Source organism: Corvus cornix, chromosome 4A (assembly GCF_000738735.6).
Source record: "Corvus cornix cornix isolate S_Up_H32 chromosome 4A, ASM73873v5, whole genome shotgun sequence".
Taxonomy (NCBI): Eukaryota; Metazoa; Chordata; class Aves; order Passeriformes; family Corvidae; genus Corvus; species Corvus cornix.
The window spans coordinates 10,685,039-10,712,400 of NC_047058.1; the positions used below are offsets into that span (position 1 = coordinate 10,685,039).

Here is a 27,362-nt window from a genome sequence, read left to right on the forward strand (position 1 = left end):
AGAGAAGAAAAGTCATCCAAGTTCCGTACAGGCTGAAACGGTACTGAGAATGCTGGTGTGCCATATAAACAACTGAGTATCCCTTTCCTTCTAAATTCAGATTAACATCCCCCCAGTGAAGTATGACATCACAGTAATTAGTCAGAGCTTGGTCATTTATTTGCCACAACATAAAATCCTTTCAGCCCCAGCTGTCCTTCCCTCCCCTGGTTATGAATGCAGAATATTATGCTTAAGAAGGAGAAGGTGGTAAATAACAAACACATAATGATTACTAAGAATAATACCATGAAAACTGATATTGGAATAAATGATTAAACCTTTTCATAATCAACTCATTTATTAAAGTGAATGCCTTAAAGTGAAAGCTTGTCATTTATGGTGGCGCTTGCAATGGACAGTTACTCTATGTATTTATTCCAAGAGTACATTTTTGTACTTCAGTAAATTAAGAAATACTGATTTTGGGCAAGTTGTTGATTTTACTGTCAGAACATATTTAGCTTTGAGAAATGATTTTATTAACCTATTTCATAAGTCTCTCTAAAAACACAATTTGTGAGCAACCCACATTCTCTTGATTTAAATGCCATTTGTAACTTAGCCAAAAACTAATTTAAGTGGAGATGGGCCACATTCATTTTTCATTTATGTTTATGTCATTCTGGAATAAACTCAGCAGGTCTTGCAAGGATATACTCTTGTTTCTAAGTGGAAATATCATTCCCTTATTTTCATTGATATAATTCCAGATTAACATGCTTGACTTCAAGGGGATGTGATTATTTCTTAGGGTTTTCTGGTTATCAGCAACAATTTTGGAAGAAGTAGATTGAGCGAATTTGATACAGTTACTTTTCATAACATGCATTCTTGGCATTTATTTCATGTCTGTGATTTACTGTGTATGTGAAAAATCTCAAAGGTGTGGATTTTGTGAAAAATTTCAATAAAGAGGCTTACTTAAACTCCCACAAAACAAATCCTCAAAACAAGAAATGCTTCCAAAGGCTCTATGTTGCAGAGTGTCCACAATATGACTTCTCTTACCAGTGAAAAATTATACAGAAAATTATATAGTATTGCTATCCTTAGAAAATGAGACTGGCCACATTTTAGGGGACATGCCTATATGCCATAATTTATTATAGTTTTCTTTTTTAATATCTACTGTTATGCATTCACAATTCAATTGAAGATTATCTCAATTTATGGGGTAAGACCATATCTCAGTTTCCCAGAATGCCGAGAAAATAAAAAAATTTTGAGAAATGTGCAGGAATATTTTCCTGTAGGTGCTGCAGCATGGAAGCACCTGGAGTATTCATGGAAAAAAAAAAGTGTTTATTCCTGCTTCTATGAAAAGGAGACCCTCCCCCAGATGAATGAAGAATGATTTGCTCTATGACATCTTTTTTCTTACTTAGGACTTTGCAGAAGCCCATTCTCCATGGCATTGGAACTATGTTGTAGGGTGAGGTAAATGAAACCTGTTTCTGGCAAGTAGCCAGCCTATGAAGAACTAGGATTTTAGGACTATTTAAATGTACTTTACAATTTTAGCACATTTGATTTCAGCCCAAAATGTTTACTTTTAAAATTTAGTTTTAATTTAATAAAGAAATAATTTGTTTTCTGTATTTGCCAGACCCCCTGCTGAGACTTATTTGCTAACGGGTAGTTGCATTTTTTGAAAGGAAATGAAAACTATTAAAACTCACTATTTGAGATTTCGTCAGACATTTTCTTACTGAGCAAAATCAGCAAAAATTTGAACACAAATACACAGCACATATTACATTAGGCAAATAAAGCACTTACTTGTACAGTCTGAGAGTGCAGGTCTAGAAGGAGAAGGCAGGGAGCAGACGCTGCACTTGGCACCCTTCCCTGACCTCAGAGATACCTAATCTGGTTATGGGTGCCCCAGGCAGTTGTTAGATGTATCCAAGAAGCAAGTAAATGTGCTCCAGGCAGCTGTGGGTTCCATGAAGCATTGCTCCTGCCAGCTGGTGGGCAGCAGAGGAGTGGGAATGCTGCTGGCTGTCAGCTCCTGCTCGGCACCTGCACGACCGGCTGGCCTCAAGGAGAGGAGCCAGAGCAGGAGCCAAGGTGCCCAAAAGCTGTAAAATCCTAAAACAATTACCAGGCTAATTTAAGATTGGGTTTAGCACAACTAAGTCAGCTGACCCTGCTCCGCTTTATATGAAATAATTACACATCGGCTGGATCTGAGAGAATACAAAGGCCGGTCTGTCCTAGAACTGGGAACACGGAGGCTGAGCTTCCCCTCCCCACATTTGTGAACACCTAGGGTTCACTGAAACACTAAACACATGAAAGCACAAGAAGTTTCACTCACCTCAACATGAGGAAGAAGTTCTTTATGTTGAGCATGGCAGAGCACTGGATCAGCTGTCCAGGGAGGTTGTGGAGTCTCCCTCTCTGGAGATGTCCAAACCCCCCTGGATGTGTTCCTGTGTCACCTGCCCCAGGTGACCCTGCCTTGGCAGGGGGTTGGATTGGGTGATCTCCAGAGATCCCTTCCAACCATAAGAATTCTGTGATTTGGTGACATGTGAAATGGAACACAGACACATTTTCCTGCTCTGATTCTAGTAATAAAATCCCCAAGTGCTTCTGTGACAGCAGCATTAGATCCCTTCATTTGACCCTGTGAAATTTGGTAAGAACTACCCAAAACATTGATCCCATGCTCTTCAGGTATGTGAATGCAAGACCACAGTCATTTGCTGTTATTCAAAATCTACTTAGAAACAAGCAACAAGCTTTTACCATTGTTATGCATTATATTTTAACTGTGATTTTGCAGTTGTGAAGGATGGAGGAAAGGGCAGGGAGAAGATGAAATGAAAAATTAACCTGATCCTGGCTATTAGCTTACACAGTCCATAATAGCTTAGTACATCACTTGAATTCCTCAAGACTTTTTCAAGTACAGCTTTCTCCCATTTTGAAGCTGATTAATTCAATTATTTCTTGGCAAAGGCCAAGTCCTTCCTCGTGCTGTCTGTAAGTGTGGCTCACTGACTAGTCAAGAATACCATTTATGTTTCTCCATGATTATCTCTATTTCTTTTTTAGCATAAACTAAAGATGTGATAAGTTATTTTATTCCTATTTCTTTTACCATGCTCTTGACATAAGAACTGAAAAGCATTTTGAGAAACTGAAATGCAATAGCTTCACCACAATACTGCTGTGCTGTAATTACTTACTGTAATGCTCCTCCGTGACTTAGAACAGATTTAGATGTAAACAAAATATCTATTTTTTTCCATTTACTAGTTCAAGCAAATCAGCCTGAATGCTGGACTAAAGGAAAGCACTTAAAATTTCTAATTAACTTTTTAGAACATCTATCTCAGAGTAGCAAGCAACTTTCTAAAGTAGATTGTATTCTTTACGTAAGCCCCTCTATATATTCACAGGCCATCTCCTGGGAAAAAAAATCAAGTGTGGTTTTACATTTACACACCTTAAAATAATCATGTGAGTGAGTGGAAGAGCTACTCCACACTTGCCATTCAGAATTATCTGACACATCCAGCATATTTGATACACAATCTTGGTACAAGAAAGTAAGTGATCTGTCTCTACAATGTGTATAAAGTGACAACACATAAAAAAGAGGTGTTTACCTGAGTGATGTCCATCCCAGAGTCACAACTCAATGGCTGGGTTGATGTGAGGCCATTTGAACCTATTATTGTTGTGATCACACCGTTCTCATCAATTTTCCGTATCATTGTACCATCAACAAAGTAAATAAATCCATGCTTATCTACAGTGATACCTGGATGAAGGGGAAGGGTAAAAAGAGTGTTAGTACTGGCATTATCTTGACTAAAAAGTATGAGCTTCAAATGTTTCCCCTCAGACTCCAAAAATCGGCCTATTTAAAAAAGTATGACTTTTTTCCCCCACCCATTACTATTTGAGGCTTATACAAACTGTATATGGAAAGTTCATACCCATCTATCAGACTTTGACTTAAAGAGAAAGAGGGAAGATGTGAGGATGAAACAAAACGAAACAGCAGAGGCTTTGCTTGTAATGTAATTTTACATAGAACAAGGCTCTTCAATAACTTCGTGTCTATCACAGTGCAGTGCTGCCCAAAATGATGGTCCTGCACTGGAACCAGGCTCATGACAGCTGTAGTCACCAGCAAGAGCTGGGGCAGTTCTCCCACTCCTGGAACTGCAACAGCTCCTGCAGCACTGCACTGCACAAGAGGGATGGAACTCAAATGCCAGGGCTCTGAAAGGTCACCATCCTCTGTATTTCAGTGGGGAAACTGAGGAATGGAAGGTTTGCTGTCTCCCACCAGCAGCTTTGGGACAGCCATGCCACAACTCATGCCCAGCCTTGTTCTGCCCCAGTCTAACAGCTCCCCTGCAGTTCTTCCTGCATTCAGTTTGAACTGTAAGATCTTATGTCCCTCAAATCCTGAAAATATAACTAGAAGAGCACTTCTATTCATGTTAGACTTGTGAAATCCTTTCTACCAAAACCGCTCAATTTCTTGCTTTAAACTACTTCATAATTTCCCATTTAAAGTTGCATAACTTTGCAATTATAGCAGCTGCTGTGCACAGCCAAGCTAATCTAATAATGAATTTATGTTCTGCTACACAGAAATGAAAGGCAGAGGACTTGAACAGATGGTTTGGACAGTGGCTTATATGGTTCTTGATTTTTGTCCCCCGCATTTAGCACAACTGAAGGCTGCATGCACTCTAAGTTTACAAAACACTTGTCTGCAGGCCAGTTCAGGATCCCACATGTCATTAAAAAAGAAAAACAGCCTCAAACTGAATTTCCTCAGCTTCCAACCCCATCTCCTTATATTTAAGGGCTTTTTTAATATACAGGAACAGTTACAGCTGGGGGAAAGGGAGATCAAGCAGTCTAGGGGGCAGAGACAGGACCAGGAAGCCCTGATGCAAAACATGCATCTCCCATGGGGCTGGGAAAAGGGGGAAATGGTCTCCCCAAGCCCCTAAATATATCCTTACCTGGCAGCTGGAAATCCCTGGGGATTGAGTTTGAGTTGCATACATAACTGAGTATAATATGCTTTCTCTTGCAGTGTTAACACCAGGGGGGAGGCTTCCAAGACAAATTACCCACAACTGTTTCTGAGGTGCCTCTTCACCACAGGTGATGGTCAGGCACCCTTGTCTGAGGGTATGATCACAATGTTCTGAGGATATCATCATATAAAAAATCCAAAAGCCACAGCAGTTAACTTTAGTGTGTAACACTCCCTACTGCATCCAGCTCTCGGGTTATCAGCACAGTGTTGGGAGTTGAAACTAATTTAAACTGCCAATGCAAAGTATCCACCTGTCTGTGAACTGCCGCTATAGGAGGGTATTCACCAGCCTGTCACCTCCTCCATCCAGGACAAAAAGTGTCCATGCACTGCTAAGTGCCCAAGGTACAGGGCTAGACTACATCTCCTCATTATGTGAGATGGCTGAAGATGCTGCGGGACAGATGTCACCCGGGGAACTGAAATCATCTGGTGGGGGCTGGATGGGTCAGCTGGGGAAAACTGGGAGGTTATAAAAAGGCTAAAGGAGGAGCAGACAGTCTCAGAGCATGACTCCCTGCCAGACTGCAAGCTCATAAATTGTGACTCCTCGGTACTGGCTCCCTTAGAGGATCTTCAGTCTTTAATTAGAAAGTAACTGTGCCTTTGGAAACTCCAAAATGACTGGCAAGCTCCTGGCTGTCATCTGCTTCTGAGAAGTCCAAACTCAAAAGGCTGCAGGTTTGAAGGTGAACTGAGGTAAAGAGCGAGTCTGAGAAGCAAAGAGATTTGTTTTGGTGTTGGGAGTGACCTGTGTGTTCCAGTTTTGTCAAGGGATGGTCTCTTGTACCTCTATCTCACTGAGACTGCATCATGTAGCGATATTAGATGGGATCTGATTTGCTTTCCAGTGTGGTTCACAAGCTGAAATGAGAAACCTGATGTGGGTGGGAAGGGCAGCACATGTGCTGTGTCTAAGCCTGCCTTTGCAGAGGGGAAGTGCTGCACGGTAAGAGAGGAGCTTTGCTTCTCAGCTGGATCAGATCCACACCACAGATAACACAAGGCCAGGATCTGTCACTAGGGCAAGTGCATCTTCTGTTTTGTGCAATTTCCCTGAGAACAGATGGCTGTGTTGGCTGCAAATCATCCATTATATAAAAATCAAAGATTATGCTGCAATGAAATAAAGCTACTCAGCTGTGTTGTTGAATGGATTTCAAACACTGACTACATAAGAAAACCAAGGATCTCTTAATGTTTCTAGCATTTATGTTGCTCTCCAGCCACTGCAGAAAAGCAACCTGTCTGCAAGGGAAGGACATATGCCAGTGCAATGGCATAAACAAGCCCATGTCTTCAGTATTTGCACTAAATTCCTGGTACTTCCTAATAAGCCAGTTTCTTCAAGTACCAGTGTACAGATGTTCAACAGTGACCTACTGCTTGCAGAGCTTATGACTCTACAGTAAAACAACACAACTTTACTTACTTGAAAAAATTACTTATGCATATAAGTCTTGTTGACAAATACCCTACATAAAGCATCCATTGGAAAACAATACAGATTTGCGGCCAAACTGTCCCAATTTATTCATTAGAGTTGGATTCATTAATGCTCCTGTCACATCTTACATGATGCTACATATAATCTGTACTCCAAGAGCTTATTTTTAATCCTTTTCTGACGTACAGTGCAACGCAGAATCAAATCACACACAGCACAGCAATTGTGCTTTAATCACTGAGGAACTGGGGGAGGAAACATGCACATGCTGAGGGTAATGAATTGCACTTGAGTGCAAGTGGGAACACTGCCCACCCCACGAGTGAGTAAGAAAGGTAATATTTTTTTTCAGAGATGTAGTTTGCATCAGGCTCTCAGTCTGATTCTGTTTTTCTTTTTTTAAGGAACTGTAGCACTAAATTTTATGCCCAACTGATGATGTCTTTGGGCACTAAAGGGACCTGTGACCTATTGCACAAATGACAGACTTACCCTGCTTCCGTACAGATTCCTCATTAAAAAATGATGCTTGGATAAGGACAAAATAAATCTGTGCCAGGATTTAGTCCTGTTGTTTGACTCAGAGCTGAATATCAATCTCGCTGAGTGACATGCTTGCGCTGAAGGACTGGTTTTGGTAATATTTTAGTGGCTGGAAATGTCCTACATAGGGCTCAATTTTGTACCTGAATGTAAAACAGTAGTTTTTATGAAGATCTATCTCCAGTGGATTTACACGCAGACATTCGGGAACAATATTTGTAACATTCAGAGGTCTTTTAATCAGTACCATTTGAATTCTGTTAACTAACATTAAAAATTAACTGCTGGTAATGCTGTCAAATGTGGCGACTAAGTACTATCACTAGAAAGACTATTCAGAAGATTCTCCTTTTTATAACTGTTTTCTTCAACAAATAATAACTAGTACAGGGGCTGGGTACACCCATGATAAACACAGAAGGATGACTATAATCTCTCCTGTTATTTGCTCTCCAGAGTGGTTTTGGTTAAAGGGTTGTTTCCCTTGACAGCTCTGCCTTAGTGCACATACATACACCATAAATGCAAACAGGACTCAAAAAGCAAGCTGATTGCTTTTTGTGTAGTTACCATAGGTATAAATTCAAAATAAATATGATCATTCCGTCTAGAAATTTCAGCATTCATGGAGTTAAGCTTATAGTGCTAAAAATAGGGAATAAATATAATATAGTAAATTCCTTATTATTTTCTTTTTTTCTTTTTCACCCCATATTATATCCCACAGTTGCATTCTAAGGGAAATCCTTTTCAAATGTGTCAATAAAGAGCAGCTAGAACTATATGTTGCCCACTTCTAGAAATTCTACTTTACACTTTTTGCTCAGCCATAAACCTACAAATGAGCATTCTATATTGAAAAATTCTAATTAAACTTCTGAAGAATTTTTAAAACAACATCTACAACTACTGGTGAGGACAGATAAAAGAGAATGCCACCTTCTGCTGAAGAACAACTGTATTTAGAAGGAACTCATGATTCTCATAAACTTTTAATAGGAAGAAATGAATCAAATTGTTTAATTACCATTTTATGGTGTTAAAAGGGCAAATTACATGCCATCCATTTCTAAACTTCTAAATGTCTTCGGTGCTTTTAATTAAAGCTGCCATCTAGAAACTAAAGCAATTTTATGCAATTAGTTATTTATAAGTTACCATAATACGCCATTCAAACTATGATTCAAGTGATATGCAGTCTGTGGCCTTGTGATCTTTGTCATCTTTACTTCCTTACTGTCTCAGCTCTAGCTGCAAAATATTCAGTAGCTCTTTGTCAGTTGGAACATGACTTCAGTACTTGCGCTTGAGTGTTGTTCTCTTTAGAGGCAGATCAGTAGACTTGGAGCAAACAGCGTTTTTAACTACTGACTGTGAATGAAAATGTTCAGCTTCCAGCCTGAGACATGATGACTGGGGTCATCCTGCTGACATGGGTGAATAGAAAAGTGAATGATTTATGAATTCAGAGGAATGCTGGATGAAATTTAGGAAAAACCTGCTGTCCAAAGAATTGACAATATTCTGCAAGTTTTCCATACTTTGGAAATCATAGGTAGCTAAGGCTAGTGAAGAGAAAAATGAATAAATTTAAATGAATCAAAAATGGCATGAGATTATTTTCTTTGCTGATTTTATGATGCATATATGACAATGATTCGAGGCTGCAAATCACTTTGGCTTGTCTATTTCTAACTTTATATATTGCTAATGAAAAATCTCACCCCATTCTATTTTCCTTTTTGAATTCTATGGAAAGGTTAAAAAGGTCTTAGGAATTTACAGAATAGCAAAGATTGCTGGAAAAATAGCATTAATCATTACCTTTGACAAAGGGGGTTTGTTGTCACAAAAGGCTATATTAGGAATTTGGTGTGCATCCTACTGAAAGTAAAAGGAATCTTCTATCTGAACAGGACCAGTCCTAAATGGGTTACTGCCCATTTGACAAATGTAAAGGTTTAATCTAAGCAGCTGTCACAACTTTATTTATTTTATAATGTATTGCTGAGGATGAGGAGCAACAAGACTGATTATTTCAGGATGCAAGATACTGGAGTGAACACATCTTCAAAACCATGATTTTTTGAAGTAATATTCCCTTAGTAATGTAATTGCAAGCAAACTAGATAAAACTGCACTGCAGAACTGATTTTTAAATTATGCTTTCATTTGCGTTTCTATCTCATGGCCATTGGTCTGAGCGAAAAAGTTCTTTGCTATGGCTGTGGATAAGGTATTTTTGAGCATGGGATTTAAAACTTACTCTAGCCTTCTACATTTCCCTGGTGCTTTCTTTGAGGTCACTGCATCTGTAGTGAGGTCACTGCACTGCATCCAAGTACTCTGTACTCAGTGTGCAGTTGAATTCCTCGAGGCACTGACATGGCTTGCACAGACAGTGTGTGCCTGTCTTCTAGTTCTAGATGCTGGTCCAGGCGTCAAAAGCAGACACTGCAGGACCTTAAATGTTTAAATCTTTAGATTTAGTTCTTGGGCTTCCAAAAGGTGTAAATCACTTCTGATGTTTAGGTGGCGTCACTGGAGGGACGCACTGTTTTCACAGTAGTTACGTAGCTTGCATTTCCAGCAGAGCTGTCCTGTGTGAATGCTGGGCACAGACACAAGGTAATGGAAATCGGGTGTTAATCAGACACTTTTCTTACCCTGCTGCCTGGGAGACACTGGAGCTCAGCAAAAATGTGGTAACTTGATTGCCTCAAACTTTCACTGCCTCTGTCAATTATGCTTAGAAAGTCAAAGCTATTTACAGGTCTAAAGCCCACTGATTTCAGAAGGGCAGCGTAGGTAAGTGTTTAATGGCGTTGATTCAAGCATTGGCTTTGCAGGGCTAAGTACAAGTCCTAGCTATTTCCACTCATTTTAGTGCTTCTTACTGCTCCAACACCCGATGACTAATCTAGTTAAAATCAGGACACGATCCCCAAGTGCCTTATCATAAATACTAATCAGATTGTTTAAAAGATAGTGCTGGCGACTAGATGTGCCATAAATAATTTTTATAAAAAACCCCTCCAAACCCACCAAACAGAATTCCCCACCCCAAAATTAAAATCTGTTACTTGGTAAAGTTTAAGTGATTGGAATTCAGTCAATGATTAATATCTTGTGTAGTTACTTCTTCATTTTCAATATCTTCTTGTGTAATAAATGTGTTCAGCTTGTCACAGATCTTATTTTATGTCCCCACCTTGTATCATTTCACATTCTGCTTAAGTACTTGGTCATCTATTACATGACTCATTAGTCTGAGATCTCTACAGAATTAAAGAAAGTTGCAGTAAAAATAATATATTGAAGTTCAGATTTCAACTACATCAGCCATGCATGTTTAAAAGCATCTTTCAAAGTCAGCTCAACATACAGTAGAACAAGATTAATGTTCACTAAGCCCCATCTCTAGTCCTTCACAGAGAATTGGGAACAGACTGAACAAGGCTACATGTGTTTGCTACCTGTACAATGAAAGTTGTGGAAAGATGAAATCAGAATTTATTAGTGCCACTTCGTGATACTTTCCTGTCTGGCATTTAATTCCTGGTCACTAGGCAAAGGCAGTCTTGTCAAACAAAGATAATGAGAAATAAACATTGATGAAAGACTTAAATAATTAGGACTCTCCTCAAACTTCCCTGCACGTTCAATGAAGTAGAAAAATAGGTATGAGTTCAGAAAAGTTAAAGCACTATTCAAAGCAACTTTTATCCAGGTAAGTAAGTAAGAAAGAGAATTTGAATTTCCACCTATTAACACAGCTTTGAGGATGTTACCAAACAGGATTGAGGTTCACAAGTATTACACTGTAGATATTTCTTATCAATTCTGTAAATGGATAAACAGAGTCCTCCAGATAGCCCTAATTCAGTAACAAGCTGGTAGCAAAAATTAGTCCAACTTTTAAGATATAACTAACCAAGGTCACACAACCACTAAATTGAGTCCTTTTTCACATACTATCTTTCTGTCGAGTCGGGGGGAAATTTATTTTTCATTTATAATGGGAAAAAGGAATACTCATGACAAAAATAACAAGGCAAGTGAAGTAAAAAAGCTAATAATATTCCTGCACCAGCTTAAAAAATAAATACAAATTATTCATAGAATAATGCAAGTGATTATATTTAATCATAACTTGGCAATTACTCTTCGTCTGGGACCTATTGTTGCACTGTAAAAATCTCAGAGGTACGAAACTAGAAACAATTCATTTATTTCTGTGGTCATATGCTATATAACACTGTGTGTCTGTGTGTCCAAGGATTTTTAAAGGATTTTAAATGGTTAAGAAGTTTTTGTCAAAATTTCCTGCCTCCTAGAGAAAATAGTTTTCTTTATACTGTTTGAATGTCATTTCAATAGAAATATGACATCTTCTGACTTGACAAGTATTTCAAGAACAAGCAAAATAAGTGATCCAAAAGAATCTCTAAAACAGCATTAAAGTTTGGGAGACATCTCTGTTTCTTAATAAAGATCTATGGGTACCAGGCAAATACTTCCTTCTACTTTCCAGGGTTATTCAACCTCTTACAGTTCAGGGGAAAACAAGGACCCGTACCTATGAGGCTGTTACGACGCTACACTGATCACACTCCTGGTGACCACAAACTGATGCTGCCTTTTGTTAGCCCTGTGGCAGTCCAGACCTCCTCGAGATTAAAATAAAAAATGTAAAAAACCTGATCATTTCAACTGATGTTATTTAGAGGAGATGCATAAATCTAAAGCACCTGAGAGTCACTGCCTGAATTTGCCAATAGAAGTGTCATTGTCTGCTGACAATTTCTTTTTAATAATTGCTGGCTGCCTCAGAACTCCTGACTCCTGTTTATATTCCTCTTAATTTCTTTATGACTAGAATCTTCTGTTAAGGAAGTAAGTAGGGGTATATTTAAAGTAAACAGCATATCACAATATTTTCATCAACATATTTCCCCACTAAAAATAAGATGGAACAACTGTATTGTAATTGGATATAATCAATTGTAAACAGAAATAAAACACTGATCACTTTCAGAGTCACACTGTCCCGATAAAGGATCTGAAAACCTTTATTTCCTACTATTTTTAGAAGTGATCCATTACATTAATTAGCTGCATGAAATTAACATTTATTTGTACTTACCTCACACTTACCTTCTATCATTAAAGACATGCTAAAGTCACTCTATAATTACCATGTGTCTCTTGCTAAACCTTAAACCAGGATTATTTGCTTGTCTTAGAGGTATTTCTGCCTGGATATACATTCTAATTTCCTACTGATGTACAGCCTTCCTTTATTAGCTCACGAAAAGTAATCAAACCCCTTCCTTTGAGCCAGCTGTGAGCAGGCACGGGGGAAACACAGCATAGCACAGCCCACGCAGGGCTCTGCCTCAGGAGCTGCTGAGTACCCTTTGTTCCAGGGATTTCAGTGGGAGTTGAGGGTGATCAGCTGCTCTAGAGCACCAAATCCAGAGACTTTATCGCTGTTCTAATGCACACTGCAAGGGGATTAATTGTGGCTTTGGTGGGGATTCAAGGCTTCACATGCATTTTGCCTGTGACAATACTGGATGTACCCTGACAGGGAGGCTGCAGCAAAATGCTTATTTCATGTGCAGCAGGGGAGATGCTCATCTTTTACAAAGCGTTAAGAAAGGACAAACTAGAGTTCCAAATACATTTGATTTTGCTGGCTGATTTGAACAGTCCTGACTTACTGTGTATGAGTAAGCTCTGTTAACATTACAAGACTCACCTGATGCATAAAATCTAAAAAATGGACTTTGAAACCATGTAATTTGCTCAAGAGTTACATATAATTAAATGTTTCCACCTTGCAATTGAAAGGTAATAAAATAGGAGTGCTGTCATACAGGGAAGAGTAATCAGAGGATTCAAGCTGGAGCCTGCTGCCCATGCTGGTCCCTCATAAAGGAATGGTAGTACTGTGGACATGAGTAAGCCTCATGAAGTCATTTGGCTTAATAGCTGGTTAAATCATTGCCACAGACACATTTTTGATCCATTTGCATCTTAGTTCCTAAAAAATGGAAGGAAATGACAAATGACCAACACTAAGTACCCCAGATATGGTCTTTTCTTACCTCTTGGGCTGTTGAGTGAGGCCTCGGATGCCTTTCCGCCATCCCCACAGTGACTCTGGTCAAAAGGAAGGCACTGATCACCTGTTCCTGCCACCACGTCTGCATTTTTGGCCAGATCCTTTGTTTCAGTGAGAGATTTTGCTTTGTAGACTTTTCTGGTGTTGGTATCTGATAAGTAAAGGGATTCTGACACTGGATCAATGGCCAAGTAATATTTATGTGCAGGACTTGTACTAAAACAGAAGAGAAGAGCATTAAAGTCAACTTGTTTTTTCTTTTACATCTCTGTGGCAGCATGACAATTGTATTCTACTTATCTGAAGACATCGGCTCAGTGATCTGAGGAGGACAGAGGCATAAGTGAGAGCAGCTCAAAACACCACCAGTGTCCTGCTATAGAGCCTGACCAGTGAGTTATGGGTCAGTGAGCTGGGGCAGAGACAGGTACTGGGGGAGTTGGTCTGCCCACGAGTACCAAACCACTCAGGATAAAGCTAACTGGAGTGACTCCAGCTTAGTTATAATTATCAAAAGCAAGGTCTTTTTTCTGTATCTGATACCGCCTAGTACTCTTGGCACTGAAAACAAATCTATGAGTTGCAGCAGAGTGAATCACAGACTGTTCTGCAGGGGCACAAATACCCACTCTAGGATATTTTTATGTTTCTAAACCTTAGGAAATATGAAGGTGTGAAATATGGTGCCTTAATTCATGCCGACTCTTATTGTCAGGAGCAAGGCAGAAGGCCAAGTACTGTCAGTGCTACTAGGCATGAATTAATGCACCATAATTCATGCACTGTCACTGCCTTACTGAGATTATAAGATGTTATTTAAAAAAATATTTACATATGTTAATTAAATGGTGGGGATCATAAATTCTAATCTGAAAACTGGGCTGCATCTTATTATCCAGTAAGACTTTTAGTTTCTCTTTCAGTGCAAAGTTGATTTCCAGTTTGAAGAAATTTTTTAAGCACATGGCACACCATGCTAGTGTCCTGAGCCTGCTGAGCCTGCAGTGGAACCTAGCTAAAAACCCAGATAGAGATCCTTTAATCACACAGTTGGTTATTGAAATGGTGCGAGAGAGGCACAGGCTGAAAGTTTAGGTGCTCAGACAATATTTTTAACAACTACCAAATTCCTCTAAGGGGGATGAGGAGATTTCTGACATGGCTGGGTTTTACATGCCCAGTTAGATTAAAAAGATTGTAAAAAAATACCCCCTCTTATTTTTTTTAAAGAGATATTTTATTAATATTGGTACAATTAACTAACACTTGTGATTGCTGCAACAAAGTTGTGAACCGAGTTCCTCCTCTCACTTTGGCCAGTTCTGTTTGTGGTGGGCTTGACAATGCTCAGTGATATTCCCAGAGCTGGAAATGTGAGGGCAGTGGTATGATGAAAGATGAATTAGGGGATGAGCTAAAAGCAATTAATGCCAAAGAATCACCACTATAAAATTTTGTTCATTGAAAATATCAAGAACCATTTTTGCTCTCTGGATTGAGGTCAGGAGTGACTGACCACCCAAATGATGACTTTAAAAAAACCTATTTCTATGAAAAAAGTTACAAGGAGAATTCTAGATTTTAAATAAACATGTTGTTCAGTATGCAGAAATTGCAGAGAACCAGGGGTCACTCTATACTCTCCTTGTAGACACATTTTCTGTCATCCTTGCTGTTACATTTAATAGACCAGCTGTTAGAAAACTCTTCATGTTTATGCTTAAAGCCTTGCATACTAAAATGCTTAAAGAGTACTAGTAAAAAATGGAACAATTAAAAAAAACTTGCTCTTTTTGCAGAAGATTGTAATCAGATATAAATCTGAGTTGATTTAAATTAGCCTTTTGAAAACTATATGAAGTAGACTAGGATTTAAAATTAATCTTTTCAGTACTATTCTGTACTAAATTTTTCTCTATATCTTTCTCAAAGTTTAGTTTCCATTTTTACCAGTTAAACAGCTTTGCTATATCTTACGAAAATTATGATGACAAGAAAAACAAATGGGATAAATTGTTTGTGAACAGTCAAAAATAGTATCAGTGATGTTTTTCGCTCAGTGGCTGTCAAACTCTCCCTTATTACACAGGATTTTCTTTTTACATCATAAAAAGAACTCTTTTCCCCCTGCTCTTTCAGAGGCCAGAAGTTGTGTAGAGTATTTTGAAGCCTTTTCCTGCATGGACTGTCAGGAGCCATCTTTTACCTGCTACTTCTACATGTTTCTTTGAGCATTCTAGAAATTTCCACCATGACTATGACCTTTAGCACCTCAAGAGAATGGCACACAGTGAGACTGTCAAGTAATCCCCTATCACCTCAAAGACTACATTAACTTCAAGTGATTTCCTCCAATTTTCTACAAAGTTCACTTGGACAGAATAGTGACAATTATTACTGTTATTAATAGGGCTGGGGTACTTGAATATCATCATAACCTGATTTAACTATGGTTGAAGCGCATCTCAAGAAACTAGTACTAGTGAACAGGTATTAAAAAAAATCTACTTCATAAAAGAAACCTCTAAATGTAAAAGCTGATTTATGTTCTGAATGCATTACAGACAAATGTAGTTTACAAAGATACTAGTCAGTTTAAAGCAAGTGGAAACAACCCTTCAGTTAAAAATGGAGACTTCCACTTACCAAGTAGGAATTATTCTTCCTTTTTAAGTTTTAATTGTAAAATCTATGAGATGTGACATAATCTGGTAAATAATTTATAGTATTCAATAGCAGTCCTGTGGCTAAAATGAGCAATTCCAACCAATACTCTCATGCTGTAAACACAGTTCAGTCCACATTCTGCTCCCTACTATGCCATGAAGTTACTGTCTTATATTGTACTAGTGCTGGTTTATTTATCTCATTTAAGTACTAGAACGCTAAGAAGTTTATTTCTACGGAGACAGGGTGCCTTGCTGTCTCTTTCTAGCATGCAACATCACTTCTGCAGCTGGACTGCTGGAACCAACTCCCTCGCCATCTGTCGCAGAAGCCGAATGTGCAATGTTCATTCCTTTAAAGAAATCCCTACATTGCAATGCTAAAATGCCAGCTGGAAAGGGGGAAAGCCACTTGCTTTGTCTTTAGCTGGAGCAGCAAGGACTGAACTGTGACACAGCATCCTCAGTTCTGGGCTCTGCCGTGCACACTCTGTAACTGGCAGATTTTAAAACTTGTGGTATCCTAGAACCTCTAAAGCACAGCCCACTAAAGTATAGTGTGTTTCTGCAGCTTTTTAACTATTTTTTTTGTTGCTAAAGCTCCAGTTTCCTTGGATGGCTATATCTGTGATCAGTCAAACACCATGTGAAATGGGTATGACAGCTATGAAATGCACTCTCAATGTTCCGGTTTAAACCTCTCCATCTCTTCTTGGTGATCAGCAAACTGATTTTTAGAGGAAGACTTTACTCCTTCAATGGGAACAAAACAAATCTTCTGTACTATAAACAAAGGTGAATTTGATTAACATTTGTATTTATTAACATTTATATTTATTAAATTCAGAGTGTTTCTCTATATCCAGACTTCTAACAGGACTTTTGTAAGATTGTCTCCTCGAACCTTGTTCACATATCAGTTATTACATTTTACTTACCTGTGTCTTGTGTCTCTATTCCTGGAAAGACAGATCAGTTCAGGTTTAAAAAGAAAGAAAAAGACAAGAAATGTTAGTCCTTGAAAGAACTGTGTTCTTTTCCTGACTGCTCACAGAGCTGTATCCCATCAACAAAACATTGTTTATCCTCTTACTTGGTATTTCTTTCTCTCAAACTGTTTCCTTTGCACTGCCCACACATTGCCAAGTTAATTCTGAACAATCAGCACACAGAATCATCACCAGAAATGTTAGCTAGGTGGATGTTAAGTAAGAAGTTTCATGTATTAATGTCCAAAATCTTCCCTGCCTTCCCCTGTGTCCCTCAAAGAGAATGGGAAGCTGGGGTGATTACAGGCGAGTCGTTAAGGGCAGCACAAGCTCAGCCTCTGGCAGGTCTGTGGTGCCAGGTTTGCTCCTGTCTGCTTAAACTGAGCCACATCCTCTGCTGCATGAGGAACAGTGTAATTGTATTAATTGTAAGCATGGTAAGTCTACAGGCCCAGTGCTGTGACTTGACATGATACTCTGCATGTTTGCTGTGGAATTATGCAGTATTCTTCAAAAATATGCATCGTGGTATATTTTAACTTTTGGATAAAATGTATGAAAAACCTCACAGGAAGAAAAATCAGCTTTATTAATTCTTCAATTTGCAGAAACTCATTATGCAAGACCTGTTCTAAAGGCCACTTAAAACATCCTATTTAACTGACGACTAAAAGTAAGTTTTCTGGTAAGTAAGTTTATAGTTGATGACATGCATGGCCACAAAGCAACTGCATGTGGCTATTTCTTCAAGTCCCAAGGGATAAAAGTGCACCCTAGTTTTCACAGGCATATCACAGCCAGGATTATGCACATTAATCAGAGAAAGTCAATTATTTTTTTACCTTAATTCTAATATGCCAATTGAATTTCCAGAGGGAAAGATCCTTCTGACATAATTGAAGTCCCCAATATAGACACTTCCATCAGGCCCAGAAGCGAGTGCAACTGGGGCAAAGAGTTTGCTGTTGAGGGCAAGTCCATTGCAGTTGGAGCAAGAGACACTTCTCTGGTGTCCATTGCCCATCACAGTGGAGATGACTGGAGGCTGCTGGGAAATGAACAGGTTTTCCCCATTTCCTTTGTGCAAAATTCCTAAAGGGAGGGGAGGGAAGAAAAAAGAGACAAAATAAGCCAAACGTATGGCATTTAAACTATTCTGTAGTTTAGGATTATGAAATCCTCTAGACAGCCAGATTACCAAAATAGCAACAAACATTTGATATTTTAAAGACTATCACAGGGTTCCACTAATCTTTTCCAATTTTGTTCATCCCAAGCTTCACTGTCACCATTTTGTTCAGTAGTGGCTAGTGACTATTTTAAAGCCAACATCATGAGGAGAACTCACGGTTGGTTAATGCTCTAACAAATTGACTGCTAATTGCAGTGCTATCTGGTTTCTTGGGGATTACTGCTTTAATATTCATTTTATTCATAAATTTTTATTAGGTAGCAGAGGAATTTCTTAGGCAGTTTGAATATTTAATTAAAGGAGATTAATAGCAAGACTACTATGCATTTTTCACAAAAGAGCACGGAGTGGCAGTACAAAATCGATATTCAAATTTAACTGCGAGTCCTTCATGGTATATGAAAATGGGGCCAAGTGCAGCAAAGCCAAGTTAAGAGTCAAGGAGCAATTGTGAGGCACAAGTGAATGTCTTCCCAGCATGTCTTCCACCATAAAGGCTAAAACATCTTCCCAGTGTATTCTAGCACTGCTCTGCAGCATACATTGTTGAAAGTCTTCCCACTTACCAGGTTAGTGATACCAGAACTAGTACAAAGATGTATTTTCTCAAGCTGATAGCTATAGTGTTTATTTTAAGTAACAATGTGGTAATATATTTAAGAAGCATCTTTGAAATGACATGTTGTCGCAAGAATTTGGCTATTGCTGAACAAAATATAGGTACTCTTTTAGATCCTAGTCCAAAATTTCTTATTTCCCTTGAAAAGCCCAGTACTTCATCAGAAAATTGGCACTATTAAAGGAACAAACACAAGGGAATTTACTTTCTGGAGGACTCATGCTGGGAAATGAGAATATTCTAGACACTGCAGGAAGTACATGTGGAGACATGTCTGAGTTTTCCCAAAGTACAGCAAATGTATTTATGTATTGTCTCTACCAACTTTTGTTTAAACTATTTTTTGTGACTTTCAGGTAAATCTAAAGCTAAAATTCACCTTGGAAATTACTGAATGTTACCACAGCTATTTTGAAGAGAATTATATTTTTAAAAAATTATTTATCAACAACAGAGGATAGAATGCATAGATTTGTTTAAATAATAGCTTTGAAAAAAGCATCCTGGAAATATGCCAGTAAAATAAATGCCAATATTCTCTCTTATGCAGTGGATAAAAATACTATGAAATGAAGATGCTGGCTTTGTCTGAAATTACGATGTTAAGGTAATCTTTCAACATCCTCTTAAAAATACCAGTAAATAATTAGGGCTCTGGAGAATATGTTTTACTGTCAATAAATGTGTGTGCTTAATATCAGGCTTCCAAGCTGCTGCTTTAATTTTAGTTGATGCTGTGTTGCACTGGGGTTGAAATTACCTTAAAGCATAAAGTCTCTCTAAAACTACTCCTCCTTGCCCCAGATAAATAAAAATGGAATCAATGCACTTGCCCATCAGAAGAAAAATTTAATTCAGATAACACCCTGAAAAATTGGTTAATACCACATTCATTTGTATTCATGAGATACAGTTGTCTTTAAAAGACCTCTATGCAGGAACTAATATTTATGGTATCTGTTCTCTTCTTGATTATGAGAAATGCCCTGATGATCTTCCAAACCGACAAAAACCTTTGTACCAGAAAACATTAAACTCTAATCATGTCACAAATTAGAAGTGATCTAACATCCAAACTGGTGGGGAAAAAAAAAGTGGGAAAAGAGCAGTAGAGTAGAGCTGAGAACAGGATGTGATCCATTGTTAACCTAACAGCCACACAGATGCAAAACTGCATACATTTGAAAAACTTGAGTTTCCAGTGACAGCCACATTGGAACAATATTTGTTATCTCACACCAATTCTGCTGGAATCAGGAATCCTTTTTTTCCCCTTTCTTTTTGTAAATCCTTACATCTGGCAGTAGAACACAGTTTTCACTTGCTAAGGTTTCTGCATGTCAATACATGTACCTCCACACCTTACTATGAACTGCAAGTCTGAAAAATTGCATCTATTTCTTTTTACTCAGTTTATTTTGTAACTTCTCTAAAATGAGAAGCCTTCATGGGGAGGGAAAGAAGAATATCTGCCCTGGCTCTGAGCAGGAATGTGCACAGTAGTAGACTTGCTGGGAGACCAGGCTTAGTGGCTGAAGTCAGATATAAGCTCTTCAGGACTAGTAAATCAAGCAAAGTGCTTCTAGTTTTAGTTTGAAAATAAAATTGCAATTTGCAGTACAGAATGTTATATTCCAATACTGTTGCTGTACGTAATCCAGTGGCAGTGTTTCAAAATCGTGAAAGTTTCATCCTTCTAAAAAGAGCAGCTCTTCATACAGAGGAGATGCTTTAATTAAAAGTGAAAAATCTTAATATATTCATGCTCAAGAAGGCTACTCAATACTTTTCATATCAGTCATGGTGGCATGGAGATAAGTCTGAAATACATAATTCTGGTTTGAATCGTATTCTTGTCCTTATCTAAAGTCCATTTTATATATCTGAAAAAGAAGTGCAGTTCACTTGTTTTTAGGTAAGACCAGAAGCACACTTGTTACTTTTATCCTTTGGGTTACCACAGTTCATTATTTGGTTTTGTTGCTTTAATATGAACCTACAGGCTGCTCTGGTAGGTGTGAACCAGCTTCTTTATATCTGCCCTTAGCTGCTTTTCTAGTTCTTGTACACGAGCCAGGTGTGGGTGCTCAAAGCCTGTAACAGTCCTGAGGAACCTCTGACACATCCCTGAGCCTGGGCTTTGTTGCCCCACTGGAGATGCTCTGACATGCAAACTGCAAACAGAAGAGACCCTGGATTTCAGCTCAGATGTGCTTATGCCCTCCCCTCCCTTCCCCTCCTGTGCCTCAGAAAGTGATGGGTAAAGATGTTTGGCAGCTTTCCCTGACTTCAGCCTTGATCCGTGTCCAGCACAGTGGGAATATGCAAGGAAGAGGAGCAAGTGTAGAAGCTGCACATTCCCCACCCATGTAGTGGGTGCAGCCCAGCTGATTTGAGAGGAGGTGGCTTGAGGCTGACAGGTCAGTGCCCTCTGGCATTCTCAGCCACGCAGCTGAGACGGGGGGAGGGGGGAAAGGAAGCAATTTGTCACCACATACCTTGTGCTCACGAGAGCAATGCCTTAGCCCGGCTTGGATTGTAATTGCATACTCTACAAAATCTCAGAACATGTTAGTGCCTATGGGGTGAATTGTAGTAGTAACCACTGCAGTTATCAGATAGTCATACAAATTGGAGTTACTGCCAGCAATTTACTCTTGAAATTAAACTATGCAAGTGGTAAATTGGCACTAAGGAGCAGACTATGGGACTCACAGTTGGGGGCCCAGCTGACTGAGGTCAGATTTCTCTTTGTGTTAAATGTCAATAGCTGGCATTTAAAAGAGACAATCTATACAAACCAATAAGACAGGGAATGAAAGAACTGCTGTTTAAAATGTCAAACTATTTTAAATCAAAACAGAAATCCAGATCATTTACAAACTAAATCTGACCTTTTGTATTTGGAATATTTATACTGTAGCTGTGCATTCAGCAACAGAACTTGTAAAACTTGAGAGCCATACATCTGTGCATGAATCTTCATCAGCAGAAGTTTGCAGATAGAAATAGATTCTATTGGACTGACTCTCACCTGGAGAAAATTGAGGGAACTTTACTGATTCCAATACTCCGCTGACTTATAAGTGCTAAAATCTGACCTCAAGTTTCTCTTCTCCTGGACAATGAGATATCTGTTTATTGGGAAAACCATATATAGTTACCATAATTTATCTACAAGTATTGTTTTAGTAATTTAGTCTCACTAGTTCCCGATCACAGATGTTCACGGAGGAAAAGAAACCTGGTATAAAATAAAAGCAATGGGAAAAAATATTCAAGCCTCCATGCTTGAAGAATCTCTCTGCAGGGTTAATGTTATGACACCAAAAGCATTTACAGGTTTTTTACTAATGCTTTGAAATGTGTTGGATTGCTTGTACTGAGGAGTGACTTACTGTGCTTCTCCACAGAGTGGGCAGCCACAAAAGCTGCTGCACACTGGACTGGCAGCGTGGGTTTGGAAGTGCTGGTCTGTGATCAAGCAGGGTTTGTCTGCCTGGGGCTGTGTTGCTATGAACTGATGGCAGTCATAGGATGAATTAGGGGTGTAGACACTTCACGGAGAATATAACACACTACAGACTGACCTGAAATGTGCCACTTCTATACCAGCTGTGTGAGAATGAACCCAAATTAGTCTGCCCTTTTCCCATCCAAACGACCACAATGTGTTTGCAATCACAAGAGTCAGTGATATTAATGTCTAAACCCTGGGAGCCAGAACATTAAAAATATCCTTTCAGATGGCATTTACAGTTCAGCTCTCAATAAATGAGGGTGCATATTCAAAGAGGATTACACATTAGGAAGTGTAACACTTAAAATCTGAACAATTAATTCCTTTAAAATTTGTACTCTCCTTCTGCGTGGGCAGTTAATAAAGGAGGGACTTACCACTTTGTGGATTTAATACATGGTGTTTGTTTATAGACCAGCCACCCAGATTTGAAGCATCCATTTCAAAGCCTTGAAGGATTACTGTTCTCTTCTCCCATAGAATAAAATCAGGACATGTTTCATATTCATATCCCACCGACACTGGAAACAAATAATTAAAGATCTCTCAGTCTCTTTTTCTCTGTGAACTGCTAGGCAGTTTTTCATTCCAGTTTTTAATATTCATCTGTTAAGTAATGATGCCACTAATTTTCCTCTGCCTGATTGCTATTGTTGAACGGTATTTTTTTGAAAAAAGGGTTTTAAGAGATTAGTATGTTTTTACAACTATAGTAACTACTGCTTCAAAGCAGAAAATTGTCTGTGATATCAGTTGTGGATTTCATAAGATTATAAATCTCCTCCAATGACTCCTGACTTGATTGTTTATTGCATTTCTGCTAATTACCTGAAAACGAGCTTAAATAGAAAAGAATCCATGCTAAAACAAATTGGTTTTGTTTGCTGACTGTAAAAATTATAGTTAGGCAGAAATGGATTGACAAGCTGAACATTTATAGAATTACACATTTATCTTAACAGGCTTGCACATTACCAAAATACCCAATGAAAAATCTTGAATTACCCTAAGGATGGTGGGTCTTGGGGAACTCAAATTGATTAAAACACTTTTCCTTTAGTACTTCCATAAAACAAAACAAAAATTCAAAAGTTTTGATATCTCTAATATACCAACCTTTCAAGAAAAATTGTTTATCTCTACTAGATTTCAGTGAAACTCATCATAAAGGAAGAATATTATTTTTAAACCAAATTCCATAATTTGACCTAGGAAATACTGAAATAGTTCAATCTTTCCAAAACAAAAATGTTTCAAAAATATTTTAAGATACAAAATTAAAAAAATATGAAACATTTTTAATAGTTTCTTTTCACTTTTTCTATGTAACAGCTTTAGGTATATTTTACTTCAACCATAAAGAGTTTTAATACCACCTAAATTCCATTATGGTATACAATAAAAATATTTTGACCAGGTCTAACAGGGAGCATTTGTGTTTAAGATAAATGTTTTATGACAAACTGAAAGCTGTTCCTTACAGTAACAGCTTCACTATTTTAGCAGAAAGAGCCTGTTTTTGCAGCTAAACTCTGACTTGTAAAAATCCCATCTCCTTAAGTACTGTAAATACTGTATGTTTCCAACATTACAGGTTTCAGTTTGAGGGTCCAGCAGCCACTTTGTCCAATTCTTCTGTTACAGGAGCTCTTACAACCAACACCAGCAAGGCTTCTGGGTACCGCCCTGAGGCAAGAGACCAAATAAGGCCATGGAACTTCCAGAACAGCCACATCCTGTGCTGGGATGAGTCACAAAGGTTCAGTAACCGAACACATTATTTTCTAGGTGTTAATGCAGAGAGAAGATAAAGGGCAGATTTTTCCTGTGAAGCAACCTCACATTTGCCACCTACACATTAACATCTTCTGTCCAGTCATGCGCTTAACACGTTCAATCCCAGGTTAGCTGTGCGTGCTTGAAAAGAGCAAAACCCTGAAATGCAGCCCCTCAGCCTGGCTCAGTGACTCGTTAGGGACCCACAGGACCGATCATCAACTGCTGGGAGGGACCGTGCTGAGAGCTGGGTGAGGGAGGCATAACAACTGAGAGCATCTGGAATCCAGGCCCACGGATCCATTGGAGCATCTTTACCAGGGCTGGAGCTAACTCCATATAGTGTCAGTATTCCCTGCCTACAGCTGATGTTTCTGAGCAGCCAAATAAGCTCCAGAGGTTATCACCCCCTTTCCTACAAGTTCACTGTTCCCTGCTCTCACAGTTACTGTGCATGGCTGTCTTTTTGTCCTCTCTCATCAGTGAGAGACATATGGACACACTTCGTGTGCATCTACAACCAGGCTTCTATGCAAACTTACCCATATTCATGAAAGACACCTATGCTCCAAAAGGAAGTATCTGTGTGATCTTAAAGTGGGTCTCCTGAGCCATCTAACTGGAAGTCCTGCTGTACCACCCATGAAAGTTTCCTATCAGTCATTTTGCATGCCAAGTAACCAAGGCAAAGCATCATACTGGTAAAGTCAACAGGATGATTACAGTGCCACTTGAGAAGTATTTTGTTAGGGGCAGGTTTTGAAAAATGTAAGTGAAATTAAAATCTCTGCCAGCTTACCCTCATTGTGGGGTGTTACTTTCTGATCCAATTAATTTGTAGCACTTTTTTGAGGTGACTGAGATTTCAGTGTATGAATGTGAACTTCAGTGACTAGTTTTAGACATTAAGTCAGCAAGTACAGTTCTCTGCAGTCTCAAAATGGATTTCGAAAGACCTACTGATCATCTGTACAAAAACCCAATTCTTTTCATACCACTGTTGAGAAGGGTAATTGGTACCAGACCTATAGTATAAGGGCTGTTGCCAAAATACAGGTAAGAAATAAAGACACAATTAACCAGGAAAGTAACCTCTATTTCAAGCTCCTCTGAGATATTTGTACTTATCTGCATCCATCTTCTTTGAACAATGAATAAAATGTACTCAACCACAGCACCTGGTAGGGCTGTTGGAGAGCTGGTTTACGCTCAACCCCAAGAGGGATCATCCTTGCAGACCCCTCAGTGCTGCTATGTGGGACGCAGAGCCTTGCAGGAGTCTGTATGGAGGTACACAGGAGCATATATCGAGGATTTGACTGAAATAATTTTCTTGTGTTAGATTACAAGGGGACATAGACTTTACCCCCAAGCTTTTGTGTGTCAATATCCACATGATGCTTCTTTACTCAGAACAAAAAAATGCTGCTTTGTCATCTCAGTTGTTACTCTGAGAAAATGGCCTCTTGTGAGGAGCTTGGGGACTGGACACATGCCAGCAAACATTTCTTCAACAAGTTTAAACAGAACCATTTGCATGTGGAAATATGCTCAGAAAGTCTTGTTTTCTGTAGCTGGTTATGTGATCAGTGCCGTCAATAACCCTGAAGAAAAATATAGATGTTTATAGTATTTAGAAAACCAAAAGCAGATGGTTATAATCCTGAGTTCCAGGACTTCAATCTGCTCCAATTTAATTTAATTTAAATGAAAACTGAACAGAATGCATTACTAAATATTGGTAATATACTGGCAGAGGAAATTATTTTGACAAAAATTCATATAATGGATGCAGATAAAGGTCTCTGAGTAACTACAGTGTGTCAAATTAAATAAAGCTTTATTGGAATCTAACAAAGCATGCTAGTAATGCACTTAAAATATCAAGATTTTTGCTTCTATTTTGAAAGAAGCATAATTAACCTAAACTTTATGGAAAAGAATTTAAAAAATTAAGCACCGATTAAATAATTTAAAAGTTGTTATCCAGCACTATTGTGTAAGCTTTATTCATATTTAAACACATTAAACTCATCTACTCCTAATTTGGGAAACTAACTACAGTATCATTTCATGAGATGTTATGTATTGGAATTAAAAAATGTTCTAAAGTCTGGATATGTACTGGACTTCACAATCATTAGAGGACTCTTAAATGACGCAGTGGGAGCAGGGTAGTCAACTGCTCCCTCTCCAATGTGTAAGTGACAGCCTCTGGACACAGGGCACACGTAGCTGTGCTGAGGAAAGCCCCAGGTGGCACCTGTGACCCACCTGGTCCTGCCTGATCACCCATAGGAGTGCTCAAGGTCAAGCTGGAGCATTTTTTTATTTCTGGATTTGCACAAATATCTGCCAACAACTAACTTAATACCTTCCCTCACCGCAAAAACAAACAGGAACTGGTATCAGCAACAGGACAAGGCTGGATCTGCCCCTTCACAGGCTCTCCTGTATCTCAAGAGGCTTAGAAGGGCACTGCTGCTCCTTGCCACACATCACACCTGGGGTGTTCAGAACCCTGGTGTCAGTGCCAGCACCTGACTGACCCCAGCAAAAAGTTGCCCACCCTTTTGCAGATGTGAGCCAGAAGTGGAAGATCAGATCCAGACAGGGGAGATGATGCAGCAGTTCTGGAGACCTTGCACCAAGGGTGGAGTCTGGATTTTTTTAGGCCAATGCAATGTGTGAGCTACAGTTGGAATGAGAAGACCTGAGCTTCTGCATGAGCATTCATAGCAGATCAGGAAACTAATGAAGCCAAAAATGTATCACTGATTTCTTGGTTGCTTCAGTTTTCAGCTGAATTTGTTCCTGATCTGGCTCATTTCATGATCAAATGAATGTGAGTGGTGGCTCATGGGTAAGGAGAGAACGTGGCAATGTCCCTGCAGGCAGCAGCCCCTGTTGTGTGTGTTGAAGGAGACAGTAGGACCACAGCTCTGGGAAAAGCTTCTTGTCTGACATTTTCCTTTGCATACTGCATTACGTAATCATACTCCACATTTTGGTCTCATAACCCATCATGGAAATCCACGTCTGTCTATGCTTGCATCATTCTCAGGGAAGAAATGACCAGGAAAATGGTATAATCCTCCTTTTCCCCACTGCCTCCCCACGCAGCCACCTCCCAGACCATCTGTCTGGGAGCACACAGGAACAGCGTCACGCACCAGAGGCTCTGGGAGCTGCAGAGCCTGGCAGGCACCTTTTGGCTCTGCACAGGCCACTCTCCAGGCACTCTCCCTGCATGGACAACACAACAGATCCTGAAGGAAGCTCCTGGCTGCCCCTCAGAACAGTAGTTTCATATATGGAATGAGGCATATTCCTTGCAAGGGTGCACTGCTCTGTGTTG

The 27,362-nt window shown here is 39.0% G+C and overlaps 1 protein-coding gene across 6 annotated transcripts in view; it reads right to left on the reverse strand.

Annotated features, from left to right (window-relative positions):
• Positions 1 to 27,362, reverse strand: part of TENM1 (teneurin transmembrane protein 1) — a 761,089-nt gene that overhangs the window by 45,254 nt on the left and 688,473 nt on the right. For all 6 annotated transcript variants that reach the window (XM_010407691.4, XM_019290822.3, XM_039571802.1 and 3 more), the window contains 5 exons: positions 22,606 to 22,749; positions 17,740 to 17,989; positions 16,847 to 16,867; positions 13,226 to 13,458; positions 3,663 to 3,817 (listed from right to left, as the gene is read on the reverse strand). In XM_010407691.4, coding sequence (XP_010405993.3) covers positions 3,663 to 3,817; positions 13,226 to 13,458; positions 16,847 to 16,867; positions 17,740 to 17,989; positions 22,606 to 22,749 — 803 coding nt within the window. The remainder of the gene's footprint in view (positions 1 to 3,662; positions 3,818 to 13,225; positions 13,459 to 16,846; positions 16,868 to 17,739; positions 17,990 to 22,605; positions 22,750 to 27,362) is intronic.